The sequence below is a fragment of the Podarcis filfolensis genome, assembly GCF_964270895.1.
Source record: "Podarcis filfolensis genome assembly, chromosome: 7".
Classification (NCBI taxonomy): Eukaryota; Metazoa; Chordata; class Lepidosauria; order Squamata; family Lacertidae; genus Podarcis; species Podarcis filfolensis.
In genome coordinates, this window is record NC_139603.1 from 147,340 (window position 1) to 175,121 (window position 27,782).

Consider the following 27,782-nt stretch of genomic DNA (forward strand, 5'->3'; position numbering starts at 1 on the left):
CTAGGATTTTGTAAAATTCAGTCTTGTTGCCATTTGGTGCATAGATCCCGACTATAATCAAATTTTCTCCTTGCCATTTGATTCGAACCACAATTATCCTTCCTTCTTCATCTTTGAAAATTTGTTGAGCTTCAATTTTATTTTTAATATACATAACCACTCCTCTTTTTTCTCTTTATCTGAAGATGCGAATTCGTTTCCCAATCTTTTATTGATTAACACTTTTTTGTGTCTTCTTGCCACATGTGTCTCTTGTAAACAAATGATGTCTAAATTTTTCTTTTTAAAAAACTGTTCAATTTTATTCCTCTTCTTTTTTTCAGTCATGCCATTAATGTTCCAATTCCAAATTCTTAACGCCATGATGTCCAAATTTTAAATAAATTTTATTTATTTCTATAATTTGGCTAACTCTTCTTCTTCTTCCTCTTCTTCTTCATCTGTTTGCTTTCCATTCTCTCCCTCTTCTTCCTCTGGTTTTAATTCTCCTGGTGTTCTTCCCTCTGCTCCTTTGGTTTCATCCACATCTGATCTTAATTCCTTGTACTTTCTCAAAAATTTTCCAGTTTCTTCTGGGTTTGTCAGTCTGTGCCTCTTGCTTCTATACATGAATGAGATTCCTTCCGGGAACTCCCATCTGAATTCAATGTTATTTTTCTTCAATGTCTGTACCAATGATTTATAGGGATCTCTTCGTTTAAGTAGTCTAATTGGTATGTCTTTGAAAATAATTATGAAGTTCCCATCTATAATCAGTCTCTTTTCTCTATTCTTCTGTAAAATCATATTTCTCATTTCTCTATCTTTAAATGTAATCAAACAGTCCCCTGTAAATCTTTTTGCTTTTGTTGTTTTTACTCGCATTCTGAATGCATTTTGGACAGTTTTTGCCATTTTTTCTACTGGTAGTTCCATCCATTGCGCTAATTCTGCTATCAGTTTCTCCTTAATATTTTCTCCTTGTATCTCTGGCACAGCTCTGAGTCTCAAATTCACCTCCCTCTGCCGCAGTTCATTCATAGCTATTACATCCTTCATTTCCTCTTGTGCTTTATTTAATTCCATCATCTCTACTTTTATCTTTTCTTCTTCCCGTTTGACATCTTTCATTTCCAATCTTGTCTTCTTCAATCCCTCCTCTACAGATTGGGTTCTCCTGAACACTTCTTTTATTTGCCCTTTCAGTTCATTAACTGTTTCATCAATTTTGTTATCCATTTTTCCAATCTTATTATCCACCTGCTCTAGTTTGGACTCTAAATTCTTTTCACTCTGTTTAATTTCTGCAAACATTCTTAAAATATCTGCCTTAAAGTCTGTTTCTTGTTTAGACCCTTTCCTTTCAGCAGGTGTCCCCCCATCAGTCCCTTTCTTCGATGGGTTTGACATTTTACTCTAATTAATCCCACCAATACAATCACAACCTCTTGCCACTCCCTCAAAATTTTTACACTTTTACAGTTATTCAATTTCAAGTTTACAGTTATAATTATTTAGTCCTCAATTTCAAATTTTACCCTCTTAATATTAATAGTCATTAAATTATATGTGTCGCCAAATGTCAATACAGGGTTCACAGTACCGTCTTCTTGCCTCCACTCAGGCTAATCCACTTTGTGGTATTATTTTCTTGATGGGATCCAACCAAAAAGAGAGAAAGATAAAGTTCTTCAAGTTCGGGAGCAATATATATGATAAACGTCCAAGCAGAAAAAAAAAGAGAAGAGAGGATAATTCCAAATCCAATTTCTCAGGTAGCAGAAGATAACACAGTTATAAATCCAAGATACTTTAAGTGTCCAATTTGTATCCAATATCCAATATTATATCCAACTTTCAACAACCCTCAAATAGGAAGTGAAAAACAAGTCCCTCAAAAAAGAAAAAAAAGAGAAAAACAAATTGTACTGTCTTAATCCAACCACTAGGGGTCTCGGAGCCTCGTTGATGTGGCGTTGTTACAAAAAGGACAAAAATATGTACATATCTCCAACAATTCAGTCTCTTATATCTCAAGGATTCCAAAAAACAAAAACAAAAACAAAAACAAAAATAAGGGTAATTTGCAACAGCCAAATAAACTTGCCAAAATATATTTGTTCTTTAATAGTGCGACTGTTTTACTATGCTTAAACGTTCTTAATGGCGTTGAAGCCTTCTCTTCCGTTTCACTGTCCTTTGTTCTTTAAAAGCGAAAGTGGAGAAGCGCTTCCTCCTTCTATTTATGCCCTCCGTTACACCAAGGACTTCAATTTTAAACAAGTTACTCTTCTGTTCCCCCTTTTACTTTGATAATGTCTTTGATATAATGTATCCTCGTAAAAAGTTACTTTTTAGAAGAGTTCATAGGGGAGAAAAACAGTAGCCGCTAAGGCAACTCACTTTCACTTTTCCGGCTCTGCACGTAGCTCTGCGTCTAAGTTGATTTCGGCTGTCAGCTGAACTCCGCGAACTTCTCTTTTCTCTCCGGGACTTCCTTGTTGTTAAAACTTCAAATTTATGCTTAATTTAGCACCGGATTCCTTTAATTTGAGAGCGTAGCGCTTCCTCAGCAAGCTCGGGGCTTCGCTATTCGGAGGTAGATAATGGCTTCCCTCGACCCGCAGATCTGCTCCGCCGTTCTCTTCGCTTCTTTTGAAGCTACCTGACGGCCGGGCTGACCGCTTCTGGTCCCGCCGGGAACCTGACCTTCTGGACACCCACCAGAGGTATTTTGGGGGGCCACCGCGCCCTGTAGCATCCCTAATCCTCCAAAATAGCCCGGGATTTCCCTCACGGTAAAATCCCCGCTTGCGACGAGATCGCGCTGCACTGGAAGTCTTCTATGGGTTTTTTTAACACGAGTCTCTTGTAAACATATAATATCCAAATTCTTTTGTTTTAAATGTTGTCCAATTTAATTTCGTTTTTTTATCATTCATTCCATTCACATTCCATGTCCATAATTTCAATGTCATATTGTCTTCCAATTAAAAATTATTTTAAAATTTATTATTTTATTTCTCTTCTTCTTCTTGATCTTCTTCTACCTTTCATCTCCTCTTTTTCCTCTTTTATCTCTCTTCCTTTTATTCCCTTCTTCCTCCAACTCCAAAGAATCTCCTTCATCACCTCTTGCTCCTGCCATCTCTGCTTCATCTCTTTCTCTGGTCAGCTCCTTATATCTTCTACAAAACATATCCACTTCATCTGGTTTTGTCAGTCTGTGCCTTTTCCTTTTGTAAGTAAATGCTACACCTTCTGGAAATTCCCATTTAAATTCAATTTGATTTTTCTTAAAAATTTGTACCAAGTTCTTATATTGGTCACATTTTTTCAAAAGCCTTAACGGTACATCTTTAAAAATAATTATATAATTCCCATCAATATTCAATCGTTTCTCTCTATTTTTTTGCAGAATTAAATTCCTCATATCTCTATCTTTAAAAACAATCAAGCAATCTCCTGGGAATTTCTTCGCTCTGGTTGTCCTTGTTTTAATTCAAAATGCATTTTGAATCGTTTTAGCAACATCTTCCATTTGAATATCTAACCATTGGGCAATTTCTGCCGTTAATTTCTCTTTAATCATTTCTCCCTGAACCTCCGGCACAGACCTAAACCTAAGGTTTGTCTCTCTTTGTCTCCTGCGTCTTATTAACTTCTGATACATCCGTCCTAATTTTTTCTTCCTCCCTTCGTACTTTTTTCATCTCTTGTTTTGTTCTCTTCATCCCTTCCTCCAAGTTCTGAGTTCTTTTGGATATTTCTCTCATCTGTCCTTTTAATTCATTGACTGTTACATCTATTTTTTTGTTGACCTGCGCCAATTTAGTCTCCATCTGTCCTAATTTAGTCTCAATGTTTTTCTCACTGTTTTTAATATCTGTCTTCAATTTTGCAAACATCTTAATTATATCTCCTTTCCAATCTGGTTCCTGTCTTGCACTCTTTCTTTCTCCAGGTGTTGCACCCTCGCTTTTTTTCTGCATATGTGTCATCTTCCAAATTCCTAAAACTCCCTATTTAATCAATCCTTATACCCAATAAACACTGAATTCTCCACAACAAATTCCCAATTACCACAGTGAGAGCGCTAATACCCAGGTAATTTAAACCTTTAAAGCCAATCAAAATGAACAAATCAACACTTCAGTCATATATCAATAGATCAGTCAGTGAGGAAACTGTTCCAAAATAATCTAATCAGATGGGAAGAGTTCCCAAAAGTCTATATAAATCCAAGATAATAACGAAATAACCAGCCTCTTTCCTTTAAAATAAAGAGTGCAAAACTTATAAGAGGTGAAAAACCACCGCCAATCTTCTTGTCACTTATATGGCTAAATCCACAATTCGCATTGGACGTCTGTTCAGACCCTTCTTGCCACTTGCCTGGCTATATCCAACCTTTAAGTTGCAATAACTAATCACAAAAAAGAAAAAAGGAGCTCCCAGATCCATCAGATTCTGCAGAGACAGAAAGCCAAAAAAAGCAGAAAAAATAGTGCATTTAATTCCTCTGAAAGTAAAATGAAGAGTTAATAAAAGTTAATGAAGAGTTGATAAAAACTTGCCAAAATGAAGATCGCAGTTAAGTCTCTTAATCTGCCTGGAAGAAAGGAATCAGTTACTTTCCTCCAGAAGGAGGGAGAGAATCCCCCTCATCTTGGCAACAATATGGCGATTTGTATCCAATTCTCAAAAGTTCAAGAAGTGAAGGGTACGGACTTCAAAGGGATAAAAAAGAAAACTTTCCAGTTCCCATAAACTCCTCAAGAAGCGAACAAACGAACAGTAATTCTTCTCTAAATCCTTCCGCTTCTGTCCCTTTACCCTAGAGGGGTATATCAAAGGTTTTAAAGTATTTTAAAGTCCGTAACTTACTATTACGCAGTTCTTTTTGAAAACGAAAGTAATCAGTCCCCAGCTCTTCTCCCCGACGTTCACCGCCGATTCTCTGCCAGACTGTCAAAATATATTTTTTTAAGTGATATTTTATTAAAGTTTCAAAAAAAAAAAAGATTACAAAGGTAATAAGAAAATAGAAAAAAGAAAGCAAATAATACAAAATACAGAATAGAAAAAGGGGGGAAAAAAGAACAGTTAAAAATAAGTCCATCTTTCAATGTCTTGCCTTTCATTTACTTGTTTCCCTGACCTCCTCACACCTCCCTTTTTTGTATTCCATTTCGAGTGGTTAATTCAGCAAATCCTTTCCCTCTTTGTTTTTATCTTAGTTCTTTATCTTAACATATTATAACCTTATATTTTCATCTATTAAGTCATTTTTACATACTCCTTTTTAACATTGTTGCTAAAACCGCTCTGTTTCATTCCGACATCTTTTTAACATTCATTAATTTTGCAGTGTTTCTGTAAATACCGTATTTTTCGCTCCATAGGACGCACCGGCCCATAGGACGCATCAAGTTTTTTTGGGGGGAAATAAAGGAAAAAAAATTTATTTCCCCCCCCCAGGCGCTTGTGGTGCTGGCAGCGGGGAGAAGCGCTCTTCTCCCTGCCGCCCGCCTTCAGACCAGGTCCGGGGACAGCGGGAAGACGCGCTGCGCCTCCCAGCTATCCCCGGAGCTTGTGGGGCAGGCAGCGGGGAGAAGCGCTCTTCTCCCCGCCGCCCGCCTTGAGATCAGGTCCGGGGACAGCAGGAAGACGCGCTGCGCCTCCCCACTGTCCCTGGAGCTTGCGAGGCAGGCAGCGGGGAGAAGCGCTCTTCTCCCTGCCGCCCGCCCTCAGACCAGGTCCGGGGACAGCGGGAAGACGCGCTGCGCCTCCCAGCTGTCCCCGGAGCTTGCGGGGCAGGCAGCGGGGAGAAGCGCTCTTCTCCCCGCCACCCGCCTTGAGATCAGGTCCAGGGACAGCGGGAAGACGCGCTGCGCCTCCCCGCTGTCCCCGGAGCTTGTGGGGCAGGCAGCGGGGAGAAGCGCTCTTCTCCCTGCCGCTCGCCTTCAGACCAGGTCCGGGGACAGCAGGAAGACACGCTGCGCCTCCCCACTGTCCCCGGAGCTTACGGGGCAGGCAGCGGGGAGAAGCGCTCTTCTCCCTGCCGCCCGCCCTCAGACCAGGTCCGGGGACAGCGGGGAGACGCGCTGCGCCTCCCCGCTGTCCCCGGAGCTTGCGGGGCAGGCAGCGGGGAGAAGCGCTCTTCTCCCTGCTGCCTGCCTTCAGACCAGGTCCGGGGACAGCGGGAAGACGCGCTGCGCCTACCTGCTGTCTCCGGAGCTTGCGGGCAGGCAGCGGGGAGAAGCGCTCTTCTCCCTGCCGCACGCCCTCAGACCAGGTCCGGGGACAGCGGGAAGACGCGCTGCACACACATTTCCCCTTCATTTTTGGAGGGGAAAAAGTGCGTCCTATAGAGCGAAAAATACGGTAGTCCTTAAATTTCTTCCAATCTTCTTCCACCGACTCTTCTCCCTGGTCTCGGATTCTGCCAGTCATTTCCACCAATTCCATATAGTCCATATAGTCCATCACTTTCATCTGCCATTCTTCCAGAGTGGGTAAATCTTGTGTCTTCCAATACTTTGCAATAAGTATTCTTGCTGCTGTTGTGGCGTACATAAAAAAAGTTCTATCCTTCTTTAACACCAATTGGCCGACCATGCCCAGGAGAAAGGCCTCTGGTTTCTTCAAGAAGGTATATTTAAATACCTTTTTCATTTCATTATATATCATCTCCCAGAAAGCCTTAATCCTTGGGCACATCCACCAAAGGTGAAAGAATGTACCTTCATTATCTTTACATTTCCAACATTTATTATCGGGCAAATGATAGATTTTTGCAAGCTTGACTGGTGTCATGTACCACCTGTATATCATTTTCATAATATTCTCTCTTAAGGCATTACATGCTGTGAATTTCATACCTGTGGCCCACAACTGTTCCCAGTCAGCAAACATAATGTTATGTCCAACATCTTGTGCCCAGACTGTCAAAATATTGCTTCCACTCAATCCTTCCTTTTTACCTTAGTCTTAGTCTTTCTGAAAGCCTTTTTTAAAAAAAATATCAAATATTTCCGTAAAGTTTATTCCGTTTGTGTTAACTTACAGTTTTTTCTGATGCACGAATTATTCTTGTGTGTGTTTAGAATTCCAGGCAAGGCTGACCTCCTTTTTTCCACCTTACCTCTTCGAATTAGTCCCAATCCATTAATTTAATTTAGATTCCTGTAGATTCCAATTCAGTTTCTTTTGTTTGAGGACAGATCGCTTCTGTGCGCAAGCTCGGAGCTTCGCTGATGAGGGTTAGAAAATGGCTTCCCGCTGCTGGCTTCTCTACCCCGCCGCACTCATCGCCTCCAAAAAGGAGGTTACCTGGTGGCCGGGGGAAATGCAAATCGACAGTGCCTGCCTCTTGAATATCTTTTCAAGAGTGTTTGGGGGGCTGCGGCACTCTTGCAGCACCCCCTTTATCCCTCAAAAGCTGGATACTCTCACAAGCGAGAGATCCCGCTTGCTTTCGCTCCCGCGATCCGCCGGAGGTCCGTCGTCTGACTATTCTATGGCATTGTACTGTCATTGTACATGGTCAATCTTGCAGAGTACAAACCTCGAGGAGCTTAACACTTCAATTCCAGTTCTACTAGGGGAGACCAAAGACTAGAAGGGGAGGAAAGTGACTGGCCAGAATGGGAGGAGGGGAGGCTAGAAATGCCTTTTCTTTCACCCTGTTCCTCTAATATGATGTAGTGAAGTTGTTTAAGCCCAAGGGCCACCTTCCCTTCTGGCTGTTGAGAATTTTATGCAGCCAATGCAAAAAAGGAGTGTGATTAGTATAAATCCCATGAGATGTCTGAGAAGAGTGTGGGAACGGAAGCCAGATGGGCGGGGTATAAATAATAAATTATTATTATTATTATTATTATTATTATTATTATTATTATTATTATTATTGTCAGAGCTACCCTAGGTCCCAGCTCACAAAGGACCAACGCTGCTTCGTTGTTAAGTATAAAAGTCTTTATTGAAGTTCAGTTTCACTTCCAGAGCCGCAGCGCGCAGCCCCACGTCTAAAGTCTCAGACCACTGATGCTCCGTCTGAGTCTCCTCCCCCTTGACACCAATTTAAGATTCTAGCCTTGCTCCACCTTCTCCGCTGCTCCTTCCTCCTCTGGGTCCGCCTGCCCGCCGGGGTTCCGCCCTTTCTAGCCTCTTCTCCCGCTGATTCCCCTGAGCCTTCTCCCTCCCTCCGGCGGGCTTTAGGAGCTGGTTCCCCATCCGGGTCTCCTGCTGTTCCGCGCGCCTGCACATTTGAACTTGGCGCGCGCGCCCAGCCAGCAGCTTTCCTCCTGACCGTTCCACTGCTGCTGTCACTGCTTCCCCCATCGGGGGGGCTAGCTGCAACTGACCTCCCCTCCGTTGGAGGCGTGGTCAGCCCTGACTCCCTCTCTGGAGGAGACACTGCTCCTGACACATGTGACTCCTCCCCCTCACTACGCTCTGGTGGGGAAACTGGTCCCGATCCTCCACTGCTGCTTTGGGGTTCCCCTCTGGCTCCTTGTTTCTGGTGCGTCCCCCCTGGGACCCCCCTTGCCCTGACCATCGGCGCCCCCTTCTGGGAATCTTCTGATTCGCTGGAGAAGCTCATGGAATCTCTCGGGCCACTGTCATACTCCCCTACGCTGCCTTCGGATTCTTCCCCTTTGCTCTCCCAATCCTCTCTCCCTAGTGCTCCTGCTCCTGATTCCCTGACATCCATCCCCCCCTCGAAGCCCCCCTTCCCCCCTCCCCCTCTTCGGGTGTGGGTTCCGGGTGCTCCAGTCCAGTGGGTGTGAGTGCGGGATACCATTCTTCCCCCCTGGTGTGTAGCCGGTCCACTGGATCCGGCCCAACCGCAACGGGCTCGTCGACGTCGATTTCCTCTGCTTCCATCTCTCTGCTGATGTGCTCGAATCCAGGATCCTCCCCCAACACGTCCATGTCCTCCCCTCCCCCGGGTACCTCTGGTGAGACTGCTTGCAAAGGTCCCCGCAGCAACTCCCTGCGCCACCCCACCTCCGGTTGAGTGTCCCACCAATAGGAGCGGTCTGTGGCAAACCCCGAGAGAGACCCCTCCGAGGAGCTAGTATCCGGCGTCGTCTCTTCAGCTGATGAAAAACCCTGGAACGTACTGGCTGACAGAGTGGGTGTGAAGAGCCAGTCGTCGAAATACTCTGCCGGCATAGGTCTGTGTGGGAAGAGTGCATGGAACTCGTCTTTAGGATAGTGCTCCTCCACGGCATAGCACGGTACCCACCTGTTAGCGCTGGCTGGGGTACCTTCCCTGGCGAGGAGGTATTCCACCCCCTCTTCCCCCCACCTCGAGTCCAAAATCTCCGTGACCTCGTTGAGTGGCGTCGCCCTCCGTGACCCCTCCCTCTTCGGAGATTCGTTAAGTGGGTCTGGCGCGTTCCCTGTCGCCTGAAACCTGTGGGGTTCCCTGTAGGGTGTGAGCACTGACCTATGAAAGACTGGGTGCATTCTGGAGCCCTCCGGGAGTGTCAACCGGAAGGCCACTGGATTGATTTGCGCCGCGACCTGGTAAGGTCCCAGCTGCTTGTGCTTGAGCTTCCTCTTAGCTAGCGTCCTGGCCGGCACTGCCTGGGCTGCTAACCAGACCCAGTCCCCCACCCGGATGTCCTCCCCGACCCTCCTGTGCTTGTCTGCCTGCATTTTGTAGGCGTGTTTCGCCAGTTCCAATTGCCTGCGGAGTTGCTCGTGGACCTCCTGTAACTCTGCTGCTAAGTGCTCTGCTCCCCTTGGCTCCCCCTCCCCCTTCGTCTCTAACCCCGGGAAAGTTCTGGGATGCCGCCCATTATTGGCGAAGAACGGTGTCACTCCTGTAGACCCGTGCTTCGTGTTGTTGTAGGCAAACTCGGCCAGCGGTAGGTAGTCCACCCAGGTCGAGGGTTGTTGATTGGCGTAGCATCGCAGGTACTGCTGCATGATGGCGTTGACCCTCTCCGCTTGTCCGTTGGTCTGCGGGTGTCGTGCCGACGCTAAGTTGATCTTGACGTTCAGGATGCCCAGCAGCTTCTGCCAGAAGCTCGAGATGAATTGGCGACCCCGGTCGGACAGGATGGACCGCGGCAGGCCGTGAGCTTTGAACACGTGGTCTATGAACAGCTTGGCGGTCTGTTCCGCTGTGGCCACCTTCGCGCACAGAATAAAGTGCGCCATCTTGGTGAACATGTCTACGACCACGAGCACCGCTGTTTTGCCTCGCGAGCTGGGCAGATCTGTGACAAAGTCCAGGGCCACTTTCTCCCACGGTTCGAGCGGCGTCTGTAGGGGTTCTAGTAGACCCGCCGGCTTCCTGTGTACTGGCTTGGCCCTTTGGCAGGTGTCACACCTGGAGACGTAATCCGTGACTTCTCCCCTCACCTTGGGCCACCAAAAGTCTCTGGTTACTAATTCCGCCGTCTTGTCCTTGCCGAAGTGCCCAGCGCTGGGCGCGTCGTGTAGCTGCTGCAAGACTTTCGCGCGGAGGTCGTCTCCGGGCACGTAGAGAGCCCCTCTGCGGATGAGCAGTCCGTCTCGTATCTGGAACTCGTCGTCCTTCGCTGTGCCTTTTCGCACCTCCTCCATCTTGGATTGTGCGAACGAATCCGTCTGCAGCGCTCGACGCACCGCGTCCAGGTCCACGGCAGCTGAAGCGCATGCCCACGCTTTCGGTGCGAAAATGTGCTTGGCCGCCACCGGCGCCGCTTCCTCGAGATACTGCGGCTTCCTGGATAGTGCATCCGCCATGACGTTGTTGTCTCCCGGGATGTATTCTATCCGGAAATCGAAATCCGCAAAGAACTCCGCCCAGCGAATGTGTCTCTGGTTCAGGAACCGCGCCGTGCGCCAGTACTCCAGGTTCTTATGGTCCGTGCAGACTTGCACTGTGTGTCTGGCTCCGACGAGGAAGTGCCGCCATGCCTTGAAAGCTGCATGAATGGCCAGCAACTCCCTGTCCCAGATGGTGTAGTTCTGTTCCGCCTTGCTGAGTTTCCTGGAGTAGAATGCGCACGGCCTCCATTCCCCTTGCGGATCTTGCTGCAACAGGACGGCCCCCACCGCTCTGTCCGAGGCGTCCGTCTCAACCCTCATTGGTCTGCTGGGGTTTACATGTAGCAGCTGTTCTTCGGACGCGAAGAGACGCTTGAGTCTCCGAAAGGACTGCTCCGCCTGGTCCGTCCAGGTGAACTTCTTCTTCTTGGAGCTGAGGGTGTCCGTGATGGCCGCCGTCTCCTTCGCGAACCCTTTGATGAACTTGCGATAAAAGTTGGCGAAGCCGACGAACTTCTGGACCTCCTTCCGATTGCGCGGGCTCTTCCAGTCCAACACCGCGCGGACCTTGGTGCTGTCCATGGCGAGTCCCTTGTCGGACAGCTTGTAGCCCAGGAAATCCACCTCCGTCATGTCGAACTGGCACTTCTCTAATTTGGCGTAAAGTCTGTGCTCCCGTAGCCTCTGCAGGACCTCCTTGACGTCCCTCTCGTGAGCCTCCTGCGATTCCGAGAAGACCAGGATGTCGTCCAGGAAGCAAACGCACTTCTTGTAGAGGAGTCCCGCTAACACGTGATGCATGAAAGCTTGGAAGGTATGGGAGCCATTTTGCAGACCAAAAGGCATTACGCGATATTCATAGGTGCCTAAAGGTGTAAACATGGCTGTCTTCCACTCATCGCCCTCCCGCATGCGTATAAGGTTGTACGCCCCTCGTAGATCCAACTTGGTGAAGATCCGTCCCTTCCTCACCGTCGCGAACAGGTCGTCGATCTTGGGCATGGGGAATGCTGCGGGCTTTGTTTTGGAATTTATGAGCCTATAATCAACTATAAGCCTGCGTTGGGGCGTGTCCTTCTTCTTCACGAAAAACACGGGACTGCCCCCCACTGCTTTAGATTCTTGGATGAACCCCCGCTGTGATCTATGAACTCCCTGAGTTCTTGCAGTTCGTCTTCAGACATGGAATACAGTTTCCCAGTCGGCAGTGTCGCTCCCGGCAGGAGGTCAATCTTGCAGTCGTAAGGCCTGTGGGGAGGCAGGTTATCCGCTTCCCTCTCGCAGAAGACCTCCAAAAACTCCTTGTACTTGTTGGGTACCGCTTGCACCATGCCTAGGTGTAACTGCGGTTCATCCTCTTGCCCCTCCTCCTCCTGGCGGGTCTGGATGCAGTGTTCTGCGCAGTAGGAGGAGCAGAAGGTCAATTGCCGCTGGTACCATGCTAATGCCGGGCTGTGCCTATCCAGCCAACTCATACCCAACACTATGGGCGTGTCTGACAGGTGGGTGACGTTGAAGCTGATGACTTCGCGGTGGTTTCCAATATGCATCACCATCGGTGGTGTTTGCTGTACCACCTCTCCTCCAAGTAGCTTCCTGCCATCGACCGTGACGACGTTTAGGGGCATCGTGGCTGGCATGAGTGCTATGCGATGTTGCTTGATAAAGTCCACTCCTCTAAAGTCTGCGTTGCTCCCAGAGTCAATGGTTATTGGTACTTGCATGGTGTGCCCAGTGGGCAACTGGAGCGATGCGGTGACTTGCACCACTGGTTTGGGTGGGAGGGGGTCTGTGGGCTGTAAAATCTCTGGGGACTGCTTCCCTGACTTGCCTGGTTGGGCCCCAGTGGCTCTGTCTCCAACCAGGCGTCTTCTTCCCCCTGCGGCTGCTTCGGCTGCTGACTTGTTCCCTTTACTGTTGCTGAGGCCGCAGTGTGCTTCTGGAGCCTCTGGGGACACTCTTTGGCCATGTGCTGAGCACTGTCGCAGATGTAGCACTTCCTGGTCCCTCTAGGAGCCTTCGCCTTGACTGCTCCCGGTGTTTGGGCTCTGCTGGCAGTCTGAGCCCTGGCACCACCAATCTCCATCGGCTCTTCTCCCCTTCCCAAAGGAGGCATGGACAGCGCCCGCCCCGCCTCTCTGGGAAAGAAAGGGGTTGTCCTGGCTGGGCTGCTTGCCTTACGTCCTTCCTCCCTGCTCCAAGGGCGTCCTTCCAGGCGCACACCAATCGCCAACGCTCTTTGGGCAACTTCTTGGGTACTTTGCGGTCGTTCCCCTCTTGCCAGCTCATCTTTCACCTCTCCACTTAGCCCCTCCCAGAACAGGTCTCTGACAGCAATAGAGTCCTTCTCCCAGCCCAGCACGTTCAATAAGGCAAAAAAGCGTGAGTGATACTGCCTCACTGTCGCTTTCCCTTGCTGTAGTCCATGCATTTCCCTCCGAGCAACATCTACATCTACCGTAGATTTAAAGCAAGCGTCCATAGCTTTGATAAATGCATCAGAATCTTTGAGGGCGGGGTCATTTTCGCGCCACAAATTCCGCAGCCACGCTTTTGCTTCCCCATGCAAATGAGTGATTATGAAGCCCACTTTCTCTTCCTCATCTCTAAAGTCCTTCCGAAGCAAATTGAGCGCGTAAACCACGTCAGCTCTGAAGTTAGGGTATTGCTGCAGGTTCCCATCGAAGTGGGCTACTAGGCTGCCCCCCCTCTTCCCGAGGCCAACTCCCTCCGGTTTGGGTCCTGGCAGCCCCTCTTTCCCCCAACGGTCCCACCTTGCCTGCAGATCCCGGCAGAGCGCTACTGCTTCTTCTTCTCTTTTCCTGGATGCTGCTACTTCTGCGTAAAGCGTCGTCACTGCTTCTTGCAGTTCTTTCACCTGGCTCTCTGTAGCCATCTTTGTCTATCTTCGTGAGCTTGCAAAACACCAAGTCTTGCCCCTCGCTGCACCAACTCACGCTGCGAGGTTTTTATAAGGGACGGAGCATACTGTCAGAGCTACCCTAGGTCCCAGCTCACAAAGGACCAACGCTGCTTCGTTGTTAAGTATAAAAGTCTTTATTGAAGTTCAGTTTCACTTCCAGAGCCGCAGCGCGCAGCCCCACGTCTAAAGTCTCAGACCACTGATGCTCCGTCTGAGTCTCCTCCCCCTTGACACCAATTTAAGATTCTAGCCTTGCTCCACCTTCTCCGCTGCTCCTTCCTCCTCTGGGTCCGCCTGCCCGCCGGGGTTCCGCCCTTTCTAGCCTCTTCTCCCGCTGATTCCCCTGAGCCTTCTCCCTCCCTCCGGCGGGCTTTAGGAGCTGGTTCCCCATCCGGGTCTCCTGCTGTTCCGCGCGCCTGCACATTTGAACTTGGCGCGCGCGCCCAGCCAGCAGCTTTCCTCCTGACCGTTCCACTGCTGCTGTCACTGCTTCCCCCTTCGGGGGGGCTAGCTGCAACTGACCTCCCCTCCGTTGGAGGCGTGGTCAGCCCTGACTCCCTCTCTGGAGGAGACACTGCTCCTGACACATGTGACTCCTCCCCCCCACTACGCTCTGGTGGGGAAACCGGTCCCGATCCTCCACTGCTGCTTTGGGGTTCCCCTCTGGCTCCTTGTTTCTGGTGCGTCCCCCCTGGGACCCCCCTTGCCCTGACCATCGGCGCCCCCTTCTGGGAATCTTCTGATTCGCTGGAGAAGCTCATGGAATCTCTCGGGCCACTGTCATACTCCCCTACGCTGCCTTCGGATTCTTCCCCTTCGCTCTCCCAATCCTCTCTCCCTAGTGCTCGTGCTCCTGATTCCCTGACAATTATTATTATTATTATTATTATTATTATTATTATTATTATTATTATTAACTCTTCCGTCTGAGCATGTTTTTGTACTGTACTTTCACTTTTGCAGTATGCAACAGTTCTGGCAGACCTTGGAGAACACAGATGTGATTATGGATTGTCTGTATAGAATGTAAATAAAATGTAGTTTAGGGCTGCACCTCACAACGGTTGGGAGGAATGTTTTTGCCAAAAATCTCAGAAACCTCATCAGGAGGGCTTAAAACTGACTAATGTGGGGGAGGGAGACAGTGCTCCTGAAGGTAGGAGTCTATCAATTGATGAAGATGATCATCCAAATGTCATAGACCAAATGGAGCAAACAGCATGCAGACCTAGTGGTGGGAGGAAAAAATCCTTAAATAAGAGACACGGGGGAATGATTAACGGACTTCAATGTCTGTACACTAATGCGCAAAGCATGGGAAATAAAGAAGATGAGCTTGAGCTCTTGGTACAGCAAACTAAATATGACATAATAGGCATCACTGAAACCTGGTGGGATAAGTCCCACGATTGGAATGTAATAATGGAGGGATACAATCTATTTCAGAGAAACAGACCAGACAAGAAAGGAGGAGGAGTGGCGTTATATGTCAGGGATGTGTATACCTGTGAAGAGATCCAAGATTTAGAACCTCAAAGCCAAAGTGAGAGCATTTGGGTCAAAATTAAGGGAGAGAAGAATAACAGTGACCTCATTGTGGGAGTTTACTATAGATCCCCAAGCCAAACGGAGGACATAGATGATGCCTTCCTGGAAAGGAGAGGCCAAGCATGCAAAAGGAAGGGAGATAGTAGTAATGGGGGACTTTAATTACCCGGATATTTGTTGGATGTCAAACTCAGCCAAGAGCATAAGGTCAAACAGATTCCTCACTCGCCTTGCAGACAACTTCATTGTCCAGAAAGTGGGAGAAGTAACAAGAGGAACAGCCATTTTAGATCTGGTCCTAACCAATGTTGATGACCTGGTTAGTGGGGTAGAAGTGGAAGGATCATTAGGCGCGAGTGATCATGCTCTTCTGAAGTTTACTATACAGCGGAAAGGAGCAGCCAAGCATACTAGGACTCAATTTCTCGACTTTAAGAAAGCCGACTTCATAAAACTTAGGGAAGTGCTGGGTGAGATCCCATGGACAGTAATACTAAAAGGAAAGGGAGTTCATGATGGCTGGGAGTTTGTTAAGAGGGAGATAGTAAAAGCACAACTTCAGGCAATACCAATGAGATGGAAACATGGAAGGTGCCTAAAGAAGCCAGGGTGGCTATCTAAAGAACTTTTAACTGAGTTAAGATTAAAAAAGGATGTGTACAAAAAAATGGAAAAGGGGGGAAACCACCAAAGAGGAATTCAAACAAATAGCCAGCACGTGTAGACACAAAGTCAGAAAAGCTAAAGCACAGAATGAACTCAGGCTTGCTAGAGAGGTTAAAAGCAACAAAAAAGGCTTTTATGGGTATGTTCGTAGCAAAAGGAGGAACAAAGAAACAGTGGGGTCACTCAGAGGAGAAGATGGTGAAATGCAAACAGGGGACACAGAAAGGGCTGAACTCCTCAATGCCTTCTTTGCCTCAGTCTTCTCTGATGGGATGCTGGATGCTATGATCCTATACATGACTGTGGCCTGATGGGAAGTCTTGCTCTTAAGCTTCGCTCCTGCACATAATGCTGCACAAACCGTCCTAATACTAAGACATTCACTCACCACCTTAGAATGTTCAGTTCACATTGAGTTCAGGAAAACATTGTACTTTGACCCGTTCTTAATGCATAGTTGATCACATCTACGGAACGTGATTATTATGCTCTTTTAAGTTTCCGATATCAATCATTAGTAATTGTTTTAAGTCCTACTATATTAATCATTGGTTATAATTTAATTAGGAGGTCTTCATGCCTGTCTAGTTCTGTGCTCCCTTTCCCAGTCTTTAATCTATTGGTGATTAATGCAACCTTTGCTTTGTACTTGTGTTAACCAATCAGCAATAAGCACATATGTGGCAATGCTGTAATATTCAATAAAAGAGGCTCCTTGAGACTTGCTCAAGAGATGCCTACCAGATGACACTCGCTACCTGTCTGTCATTATTTCAACCCAACACTTCTCCGATAAAGAAAACAATGCCCGTCCTGAAGAATTTGGAGCAAATGATTCAGCAGAGGAAACACAGCCCAGAATAACTAAGGAGATAGTACAAGAATACTTGGCTCGTCTAGATGTATTCAAGTCTCCAGGGCCAGATGAAAAAGAACTGGCAGATGTGATCTCAGAACCACTGGCAGTCATCTTTGAGAATTCCTGGAGAACAGGCGAAGTCCCGACAGACTGGAGGAGGGCAAATGTTGTCCCTATTTTCAAAAAGGGGAAAAGAGAGGACCTAAATAATTACCACCCAGTCAGTCTGACATCAATACCAGGGAAGATTCTGGAGCAGATCATTAAGCAAACAGTCTGCGAGCACCTAGAAAGGAATGCTGTGATCACCAATAGTCAGCATGGATTTCTGAAAAATAAGTCATGTCAGACTAACCTGATCTCGTTTTTTGACAGAATTACAAGCCTGGTAGATGAAGGGAACGCAGTGGATGTAGCCTACCTTGATTTCAGCAAGGCATTTGACAAGGTGCCCCATGATATTCTTGTAAAGAAGCTGGTAAAATGCGGTCTTCACTATGCTACCACTCAGTGGATTTGTAACTGGCTGACTGACCGAACCCAAAGGGTGCTCATCAATGGTTCCTCTTCATCCTGGAGAAGAGTGACTAGTGGGGTGCCACAGGATTCTGTCTTGGGCCCGGTCTTATTCAACATCTTTATCAACGACTTGGATGATGGACTCAAGGGCATCCTGATCAAATTTGCAGATGACACCAAACTGGGAGGGGTGGCTAACACCCCAGAGGACAGGATCACACTTCAAAATGACCTTGACAGATTAGAGAACTGGGCCAAAACAAACAAGATGAATTTTAACAGGGAGAAATGTAAAGTATTGCACTTGGGCAAAAAAAAATGAGAGGCACAAATACAAGATGGGTGACACCTGGCTTGAGAGCAGTACATGTGAAAAGTATCTAGGAGTCTTGGTTGACCACAAACTTGACATAAGCCAACAGTGTGATGTGGCAGCTAAAAAAGCCAATGCAATTCAGGGGTGCATCAATAGGAGTATAGCATCTAGATCAAGGGAAGTAATAGTGCCACTGTATTCTGCTCTGGTCAGACCTCACCTGGAGTACTGTGTCCAGTTCTGGGCACCACAGTTCAAGAAGGACAGTGACAAACTGGGACGTGTCCAGAGGAGGGCAACCAAAATGGTCAAAGGCCTGGAAACGATGCTTTATGAGGAACAGCTAAGGGAGCTGGGCATGTTTAGCCTGGAGAAGAGGAGGTTAAGGGGTGATATGATAGCCATGTCTCCAGGTCGGGCATTGTTTTCTTTATCGGAGAAGACTGAGGCAAAGAAGGCATTGAGGAGTTCAGCCCTTTCTGTGTCCCCTGTTTGCATTTCACCATCTCCTCCTCTGAATGACCCCACAATGAGGTCACTGTTATTCTTCTCTCCCTTAATTTTGACCCAAATGCTCTCACTTTGGCTTTGAGGTTCTAAATCTTGGATCTCTTCTCAGGTATACACCCCTGACATCCCTGACATATAACGCCACTCCCCCTCCTTTCTTGTCTGGTCTGTTTCTCTGAAATAGATTGTATCCCTCCATTATTACATTCCAATCGTGGGACTTATCCCACCAGGTTTCAGTGATGCCTATTATGTCATATTTAGTTTGTTGTACCAAGAGCTCAAGCTCATCTTCTTTATTTCCCATGCTTTGCGCATTAGTGTACAGACATTGAAGTCCGTTAATCATTCCCCCGTGTCTCTTATTTAAGGATTTTTTCCTTCCACCACTAGGTCTGCGTGCTGTTTGCTCCATTTGGTCTATGACATTTGGATGATCATCTTCATCAATTGATAGACTCCTACCTTCAGGAGCACTGTCTCCCTCCCCCACATTAGTCAGTTTTAAGCCCTCCTGGTGAGGTTTCTGAGATTTTTGGCAAAAACATTCCTCCCAACCGTTGTGAGGTGCAGCCCATCGCTTGCCAGAAGTCCATCTTCAAGAAACTGCAGTCCGTGATCTAAGAATCCAAACCGTTCCTGTTTACACCATTTGCGAAGCCAGCTGTTCACTTCCACTATTTTCCCCTCTCTCCCTGAGCCACGTCGTTCAACTGGGAGGACAGATGAGATGACAATTTGTGCATTTAATTGCTTCAATTTCCTGCCCAGAGCCTCGTAGTCTCTTTTGATCTTCTGGAGGCTATGGCTTGCAGTGTCATTGGTTCCCACATGAACCAAGAGGAAGGGGTATTTGTCAGTGGGTTTTATGATGCCTTGCAGTCGTTCAGTTACATCTTGGATCTTAGCCCCGGGGAGACAGCACACTTCCCGAGACATCTTGTCAGGCCCACAGATCACTGCTTCTGTTCCCCTCAGTAGGGAATCCCCTATCACCACTACATGCCTCCTCTTAGGTCTGGTCGGGGTTCTTCCGTGAGCTGTCTGTTCCAAGGTCGCCTGCACATTCCCTGAGGACTGACTTTGCTGCTCGTCTTCATATACCTGATCGACTGTAATGAGGGAGAGATCCTCAAATGGAGTCTGCTCTTCGTCTTCCATGCTAGGGGAGAGGACCTCAAAGCGATTGTGTATTTCTAAACAATCAGAGCGAACCCTGGGCCTCCTACTTCTTTGAGTCACGTTTCTCCATATATCTGGCTCCTGTGTTGGTGAACTAGCCTCCTTCTCAGGGGAGTCCCCTGTCTCCTCCTTGGTGGAGACGATGTGCTCTGTTGCTTCCAAGAAGAGCTCCAGCTCTCTAATTCTTTGGAACGTAGCTACACGTTCCTCCAGTTGCTGGACTTTGTCTTCTAAGAGGGCAATCAACATGCAATTGCTGCAGGTAAAGCTGCCTGCAACCTTTGGCAAGATGGCAAACATTGCGCAGGAACCGCAGGCGACTGCAGCTGTTCCCTCACCCTCCATCTTGAGAACGTGTCGTTGGGGGTGACTACAGCGGTCCTCCATCATAAAAAGCGTGAAGACAGGACAAATAACTCCCCCCCAAAAAACCTAGGTCTCCCCCAACAAACATTTGAGACTAGCTCCCCTAAATCTAAAAGATGGATCAAACTGCAAGCTCTGATAAGCTCCTCCCACAGCTAATCACCTACCTCAACAGAAACCCTGCCCCCCCTGACCTTTGCACAGGGAGAGCAGCTAATCAGCCACAAGAAACACACACACAAGAAAACCCAATCTTCGCTAATCTATTTGGTGTTTAATACCATCTTTGGACCATCTTCTTTTCTTTCTTAACATATTTTTATTAAGTTTAACATAACCACTTTAAATTCAAACATTAAACATCAACATTGTCAATTAGGATTCCCTGAACCCTTCGACTCCCCTCTGCCCTTCCATGGTTGCCATGATCAGTCTCCCCCCCCAAACTGCTTCCCTTATTTTCTCTATCTTTTAAAGAAAAATAATTCATTTTTACCATAGTTTTTAGTACATTACAAGCATTACTCAAATTCTGCCATAGTTTTTAGTTGTATATGTTAGTTTCTGTTTCCTCACTGAGCAGCTGCTTGCAGTCATGGGACTATGTTTACATTCCACAGAGTCCAGATACTGTTGGATTCTCACAGGAAAGGGAGACTGGATGTGACGTTCACTGGTTTCCTGTTTCTTTGTTCTGTCGTTTCTTTGTTGGAGTTGCTCTCTGCTCTCACAGAGGCAAGATGTACATTTGTGTGTTCTTGGTATAGCGTGGGAATAAACCTTTTCGCAATATAGCCATACCTGCTTCATCCTTTTGTTTGCGGACTCTGGGATTTTACTCTGCTGGGCTCAAGGCAAGATGAGCCGTATCAGCTCAAGGGCCGGAGCTGACTAAAACTAACATTTTTGGTTATGGGCCCAGAAGTCGGAATCGGAATGACAGATGGCGGAGGAACGGAGTTATCTGCTCTGCGTGTCAAGATGATTGATGAGAGGTATGTGCTCTTGCCCTGGGAAGCCTGCCAGCTCCTAATTAATGGCATTAAGGGGTGGACATTGAGCTCTTTGAACTTTTAAGCCAAAGCACTAACAGCTGCGGCAACAAGAGGCTCCGGAGAAAGTGAAAGTGCTTTTGGAAGCAGCTGTAAACAGACGCAGCTTGCTTTAAAGACACAGAGATGGCCAATACAAGGCTAGCTGATGCTTTTGGGATTCCAAAGCTCAATAAAAAGAATTACGCGGAGTGGGTTCAGTATGCAGAGGCACTGCTACAGAAAGAGGGTCTGTTCAATGTCATAACAGACAACCCCCCAGCTCCGGTAACTGAATGGAGAGCTAAGGATTCAAAGGCAAGGGGAACTCTTACATTGATAGTATCCCCGGAAGAGCTATGTCTATTACATGACAAGGCCTCAGCCAGAGAAATGTGGGACAGTTTGCAACAGTCACATTTGAGAACAGAGGCTGGAGCTTCTTTGTTCTACTATGCCAAGTTGCATGATATGGCACTTGTTGAAGGTGCAGATGTGCGTGCTCATCTGATGGAGATGCAGAATCTCAGGCATGAGCTGCAACAGAGAAGAATCACCAGAGGCTGTGTATTCCTTCATGGTTCTACATTCTTTGGGTTCGAGTTGGGAAGCAATTGCCAGTCAGATTGCCATATTGCCAACTGCTCAGCTCACGGTAGAGCATGTTACTGCTGTTGTTCTGAATGAAGCGGATCGCCGTAGTGCTAGCTGCATCACTAAGGGGGAGTCTTCACAGACGTCATTCCAGAATGCAGTGGAGCCACTAGATGGCGCCAAAGCTTTGAAGGCAGTGAAATGCTACTCGTGTGGACGTCTAGGCCACGTGAAAAGGAAATGCAAGTATCCCAAAGCCAAGACAACAGAACAACGCAGTGCAACGCGTGGAAAAAGCAAATGCAAAGGTCCGGTGTCCAGGACAACGCAACACAAGGCAATGGTCTCACGCTTCACTCCAAAGGTCCCTAACATCCAGAAGACGTCTAGATCTTTCTTCATCGTGGATTCGGACGCGACCAGACACATTTGCCGTGAGAAAAGACTGTTCGTGTCTTTTACACTGCAGGAAGGTGCAATTCACCAGGCGGATGACCACACGATCTCCAGTCAAGGCTACAGAACTGTTGTTCTTCACAGCTTGGACGTATCGATACGCAACGTTCTCTATGTTCCAGATGCTGCACGCAACCTACTGAGCGTCGTGCAGCTGACTGAACAGAACATAAACGTTTCCTTCAAGAAAAGGAAGTGCACCATCACAAAGAAAAACGATTATGTAATGCATGCTGATTATGTTGATCGTTTGTTTATATTGTATTATGATGATGTTGTGCAGGATGAAACTTGTTGTATTGCAGGTTCTAACAAGGTTTTGCATGCAGGATGTATTCATGATTTTCACCAGAAATTTGGTCATTTACACTTTGAGGCAGTTTCCAAAATGCCTGCCTTGGTTGGAGGTATGACTATTAAACCCTGCAGGTACCACATGAAGTGTAAGGCATGCGCAGCAAACAAGGTGAAAATGGCTGCGAGAGGTAAGGTGTCTAGTAAACAAGCTACAGAACCATACCAGGTAATGCATGCTGATCTAGTTGGTCCACTATTGCCCTCTTTGGGTGGAAACAGGTACTTCATGGTCCTCATTGATGCATTTTCCAGGTATATTTATGTGTTCAATCTCAAGCAGAAATCAGAGGTTCAAGGAACTCTGTGCTTGGTTGGAAAATGTACATGGTAAGAAGGTAAAGACTCTTTTTACTGATCGCGGGGGGCGGGGATTCACTTCTCAGCAATTTGAAGCTTTTTTGACTGAGAAAGGAATTCAACATGATTTGTCTAGTCCTCGTTCTCCATGGATGAATGGACTTTGTGAGAGGGCAAATCAAACATTGCTTCAAGGGTTGAAAACCTTGCTGCATGATGCCAATCTTCCAGAGAGTTATTGGGCCGAATCTCTCTCCTGTTTTGTTTACAGTTATAATTGGAGATTATCATCATTGATCGGTTGCACCCCCTATGAAAAGATGTTTGGCAAGAAACCATACATCAAACACATGAGAATTTTTGGTTCTGACATGTGGGTTCACAACACCACAAAGCTCCAAGTTAGGCAAGCGTGGATTGCATGGTATCTTTCTAGGGTATCAGAAAGGTTCTTACAGAGTAATGATGACTGACTCTAAGACAATTAGGCTCACTAGAAGTGTTGAGTACAATGCCAAGTGGGGAGAGAATGGGGGAATTTTCCAATGTTATCCTGATGACAGTGAAGAGACTGAGGATAAGCAACAGCAGCAGCAACAGCCACAGCTGCAGCAACAACCGACACCCACTGATGAAGGTCCTGATTCTGAATCTGAGACTGAATCGGATGATTCAGAGGATTTCAAGAGTGCTACGGCCTCTATGCAACCCTCTGAAGGCTCTGATCGAGAATTGGAGGAACCATTGTTCACTATAGGTCACCATTCTCCTAAGAAGGAAGAGGAGAGTGTTGAAGACCTACGGCTAATTCGCAGGTCTGAGAGAGCCACTAGAGGTAGACCTCCAAAGAGATTTGCTGATGAATATGCTAAGACAGCAGTTGCAGCTTTTAATAGATAAACTTAGATATTTCTTTTTACCATTCCCCAAAGCATCATGAGAAGAGAAGACTCCCTGGAAAAGACCCAGATGTTGGGAAAGATGGAGGGCACAAGGAGAAGGGGACGACAGAGGACGAGATGGTTGGACAGTGTTCTCGAAGCTACAAACATGAGTCTGACCAAACTGCGGGAGGCAGTGGAAGACAGGAATGCCTGGCGTGCTCTGGTCCGTGGGGTCACGAAGAGTCGGACACGACTAAACGACTAAACAACAAAGCATCACATGTCATTGACTACTGGTACTGTCTGAAACAGGAACAACATCTTTGGTAGGACATTCATTTTTATACCCAAAATTTTACCCCTATCTGTACACCAAGAGTCACATTGCAGGAGAAGATAATTACTTAGAAACCCACTTTGTTATCATCTTTTCTTGATGCTTTTTTAATTGCTCAGAAGAAACCTCTGACTTAAGTCCCTCTTATTGCCTTTTTATTTAATTACATGTAATTTAGCCACTGTTTCAGTCCAATGCACAATTAGCTCACATCTTCTACTTCATCCAGATTTGTCAACACATTTTGTTCCTTTTGGCCTTTTAAGTGGGCTAGCTCTCATGGATCAGCACCTCCTGTGTACAAAAGGGATGGCTAAGAAAATGGAAACCAGGGCATTAACAATGAAAGTGTACATTGCAATGCACAAGTGCCCAGAAAGTGGGCCACTCTGCACATATTTTAAAAGCAATTAAGGCAAATGGCTGCTAAAGTTTCACATCTCTCCATCTTGAGAATACTTCAGCCATGGTGTGACTTACTCAAATCCTTGCTAAAGGGACCTCTTGGGTCAAGTGCCTCATGAGGAAAGTGAAGACCTTGCCAGAATATTAACCTGAGCTCAGAAAAATACTTCCAAATGTGTTGGTACTTTATAATAATAATAATTTTATCATTTATACCCTGCCCATCTGGATGGGTTTATAGATGGGGAACCTCAGATAGATGGGGAACCTCAGACCTGTGAGCCAAATGTGGCCCCAGGCCTCTCCTTGTGGCCCTTGGGGCCTTCTCCAGCCACACCCTCCTTCCTCGGGTTACTATTGCAGTTATTAATATGGGACATATGGAAGCAATAGGATGAATAAGAACGGACCCTTCTTGGGAAAAATTGTCCAGACCAAAAATATGGTTTCAAAGCTTTACTAACAGAACTGATTCCAAAACAGACTTACAACAATAATGATAATAGCTGTCAACTTTTCCTTTTTCTTGTGAGGAATCCTATTCGGAATAAGGGAATTTCCCTTAAAAAGGGGGAAACGTTGATTGCTATGATAATGATACATCCAAATAGTTACATAAAATCATGTGCTTGTCCAAGCACAAGTTCAGCAACTTAAAAATATGAAATTACCTCAAACAGAACTGAAATCAAAGTTCTTTCTCTCCACACAGGCTCCATGACAGCCTGGAGAGACATCATTTGCACACCCTTTGTATTTGGTGGCTAGAGAGCAAAGACTAGCTCACACCAAAGGGCAATTTGTAACTGAATACCTGTCACAGAGTTGACAGGAAGAGCAGGTCATTCGCAAGTCAGAGAACACTTGGCTAACTTACAGTTAGTTTCTTAAGGAAGCAGAACAGAGAACTTCTAAAGCTTGCTCCTGTCTTAATGAAGCAGTTGTCCAGACTAGCTTGTAGCTTCCCCTTCACTCCCTGTGTCAGGCCTCTCCCACAGAGCTCCAAGGAACCTGACTCTGCTCAGCAACATGCAATAAATGCCCATGGGTGGGGTGGGGCCCTGCAAGCTGAAGGCAGAGAAACTGTCAGAGTGGCTCTGTGGGAGAACTGCCAAATCTGACCCCTGTCGCCGCCCTGGGCTGGGGCACCTGCCTGTTTCTGCCTCTTCACTACCCCTGCCTCCAGCACTTCCCAGCTCTTCCCCTCCTCTAGGCTGTGGCGAGTTTCCCACCACCAGAAGCCAGGAGCCAAATCCTCTCCCTGGGGGGCTCTTAATCAAGCAGTTTCCACCAGTCCAGATAAAGCATCTGGTCAGACCTCACCTGGAGTACTGTGTCCAGTTCTGGGCACCACAGTTCAAGACAAACTGTGACGTGTCCAGAGGAGGGCAACCAAAATGGTCAAAGGCCTGGAAACAATGCCTTATGAGGAATGGCTAAGGGAGCTGGGCATGTTTAGCCTGGAGAAGAGGAGGTTAAGGGGTGATATGATAGCCATGTTCAAATATATAAAAGGATGTCACATAGAGGAGGGAGAAAGGTTGTTTTCTGCTGCTCCAGAGAAGTGGACACGAAGCAATGGATCCAAACTACAAGAAAGAAGATTCCACCTAAACATTAGGAAGAACTTCCTGACAGTAAGAGCTGTTTGACAGTGGAATTTGCTGCCAAGGAGTGTGGTGGAGTCTCCTTCTTTGGAGGTCTTTAAGCAGAGGCTTGACAACCATATGTCAGGAGTGCTCTGATGGTGTTTCCTGCTTGGCAGGGGGTTGGACTCGATGGCCCTTGTGGTCTCTTCCAACTCTATGATTCTATGATTCTATGATTCTATGAAGATGTTTAAATCATAAACACTTCATGTTGGAAGTATAAAGATGTTGAAGGGTTTTTCTTCCACATGCGGTGGTCATGCAGTGTAAGATTATTGGGAAATAGTATATAATGAACTTTACAAAATGTTTAGAAGAACATTTTCCCCAAACCAATAAGCTTCCTTCCTGGGTATAATAACATCAGAAGTCCCCAAAAATCAGAAAAACCTGCTCATGTATCTGACTACGACCTCAAGGATGCTACTAGCATAAAAATGGAGAATAGATGCAGTACCAACGAAAGAAGAGTGGCACCTTAAAATCTTGGAATATGCGGAATTAGCAGGAATGACCAGTAGACTCAAGATGAAAAACAGTTTAAGGAGGACTGGATGATATCTATATAGATTACATGAAAAAATATTTTTACTTGATTGTAGGAAACCATAAAGTGCTTTCCAAAACATTGCCTTGTCACCAGTAAGTTATGAGGGGGCTAGCTTTTTCCCTTAAAGGGCCTGTGGGGGGAGGGGAGTAAAACTCTCCCCACCCACCCGCCATCCACTTTTGTTCAGTTTAAGATGTTTTCTGTGTGCCAGCTCAGTTCTGGTTTTAGAGGCAGGCTGGTGGAGGAACTGTCTCTCTGGGCAACCTAGCATAAAAAGTTAAAGCAAAAAACCACTCTTTAATAAACTCATGTGTGTGTGTGTGTGTGTGTGTGTGTAGTTTGGCAACAAATGAGAAGCCTTTGGAAGAATATAATCAGTCTGCATCACTGAATAAGAAAGTCCAGGCCAACAAAGCAATGCAGTGCTTGGGACAATCTAACCACAACCACCCCTGCCTCCAGTGAAAGGTGATATTGAAATGGAAAAAGAAATAAAGAGAGACAACGTGATAGCAAGTGACTTCAGATATCCTCACATTGACTGGGTAATTGTACATTAAGCTTGTGATAAGAGGCAAAATTTATAGGTACGATTAATGATTGTGTAGAATAGTTAGTAATTGAGCCAACAAGAGTGATTTAATAGTGAGCTGTACTTGGGACCTGACTACCCATATAAGCACTGACAATCTGATTAGAAATGGTGACTGCAGCACTATCAGATTCAACATATGTGTAAGTGGGAAATTGCCTAGAAATTGCCAACAAGGTCACATTTAATTTCAGAAAGGGGAATTTCTCAAAAATGAAGAGATTAGTTAGATTAGTAGAATGGAAGAGTAAAGAAGGACAGTTCCCCTTAGGGTGCCTGAAGGGTGCTTAATTAACTGTACCAGACAGAATGCATTCCACAAATGAGAAAGGGCACAAGCAAGTCCAGGATGATGCCAGCTCTGGAAAAACAAATAGAAACTGATGATAAGGCAAGCAATTGCCTTATCAAAGACCATCAGCTGCAGTGAGGACTGCAGGGTCTGCTTCCTTACAAGGCCTTGACCAGCTGGCCTGGGGGGGAGGCCCAGGCCCTCATACCTTCAGCTATAAAGAGACTCCAGCGGCAATGAGGACTGCAGGGCTTAGAGGGTGGGGCTGGACTCACTGTAACAAACCCTTGGGGAAGTGCTGGGGGGGGCAGTGGTTCTGCTATTGCTTCTCTGCTCCAAGTGTCTAATGCAGGGGTCGGCAAGGTTTACCTCGCCTGGGCTGATTCACTCCCACGGAGTTCACTCCGTGGGCTGGATCGTGTCTGCGCAGACATGTTTTCCGATGTCTGTGGCTGCACAGACACAATTTCTGGCACCACGGAAGCGAGTTCCCACTCCACGCTGCGCCAGTTTAGCGCAGCGCACGGGGACTCGCTGAGCGGGCAGCTCAGTTCGGGGGTGGCCCATGGGCTGTTTAAATGACCCCTATGGGCCACTTGTGGCCCATGGGCCGCAGGTTGCCAACCCCTGGTCTAATGTGTTTGAAAATGTTCTTAAGCAGTTGGTGGTGTTTTAAGTTTTGTTTTTGTTTTGTTTT

General features: G+C 46.7%; 1 protein-coding gene across 1 annotated transcript in view; it reads right to left on the bottom strand.

The window, feature by feature from the left end:
* Positions 1 to 18,451: 18,451 nt before the first annotated feature.
* The window catches only part of LOC310767424 (uncharacterized protein), a 270,699-nt gene continuing 261,368 nt past the window's right edge, over positions 18,452 to 27,782 (bottom strand). Inside the window, exon 2 of the mRNA XM_083624346.1 lies at positions 18,452 to 19,787. Within this exon, the coding sequence (XP_083480472.1) occupies positions 18,598 to 19,665 (1,068 nt within the window). The 5' untranslated portion in view covers positions 19,666 to 19,787 and the 3' untranslated portion in view covers positions 18,452 to 18,597. The remainder of the gene's footprint in view (positions 19,788 to 27,782) is intronic.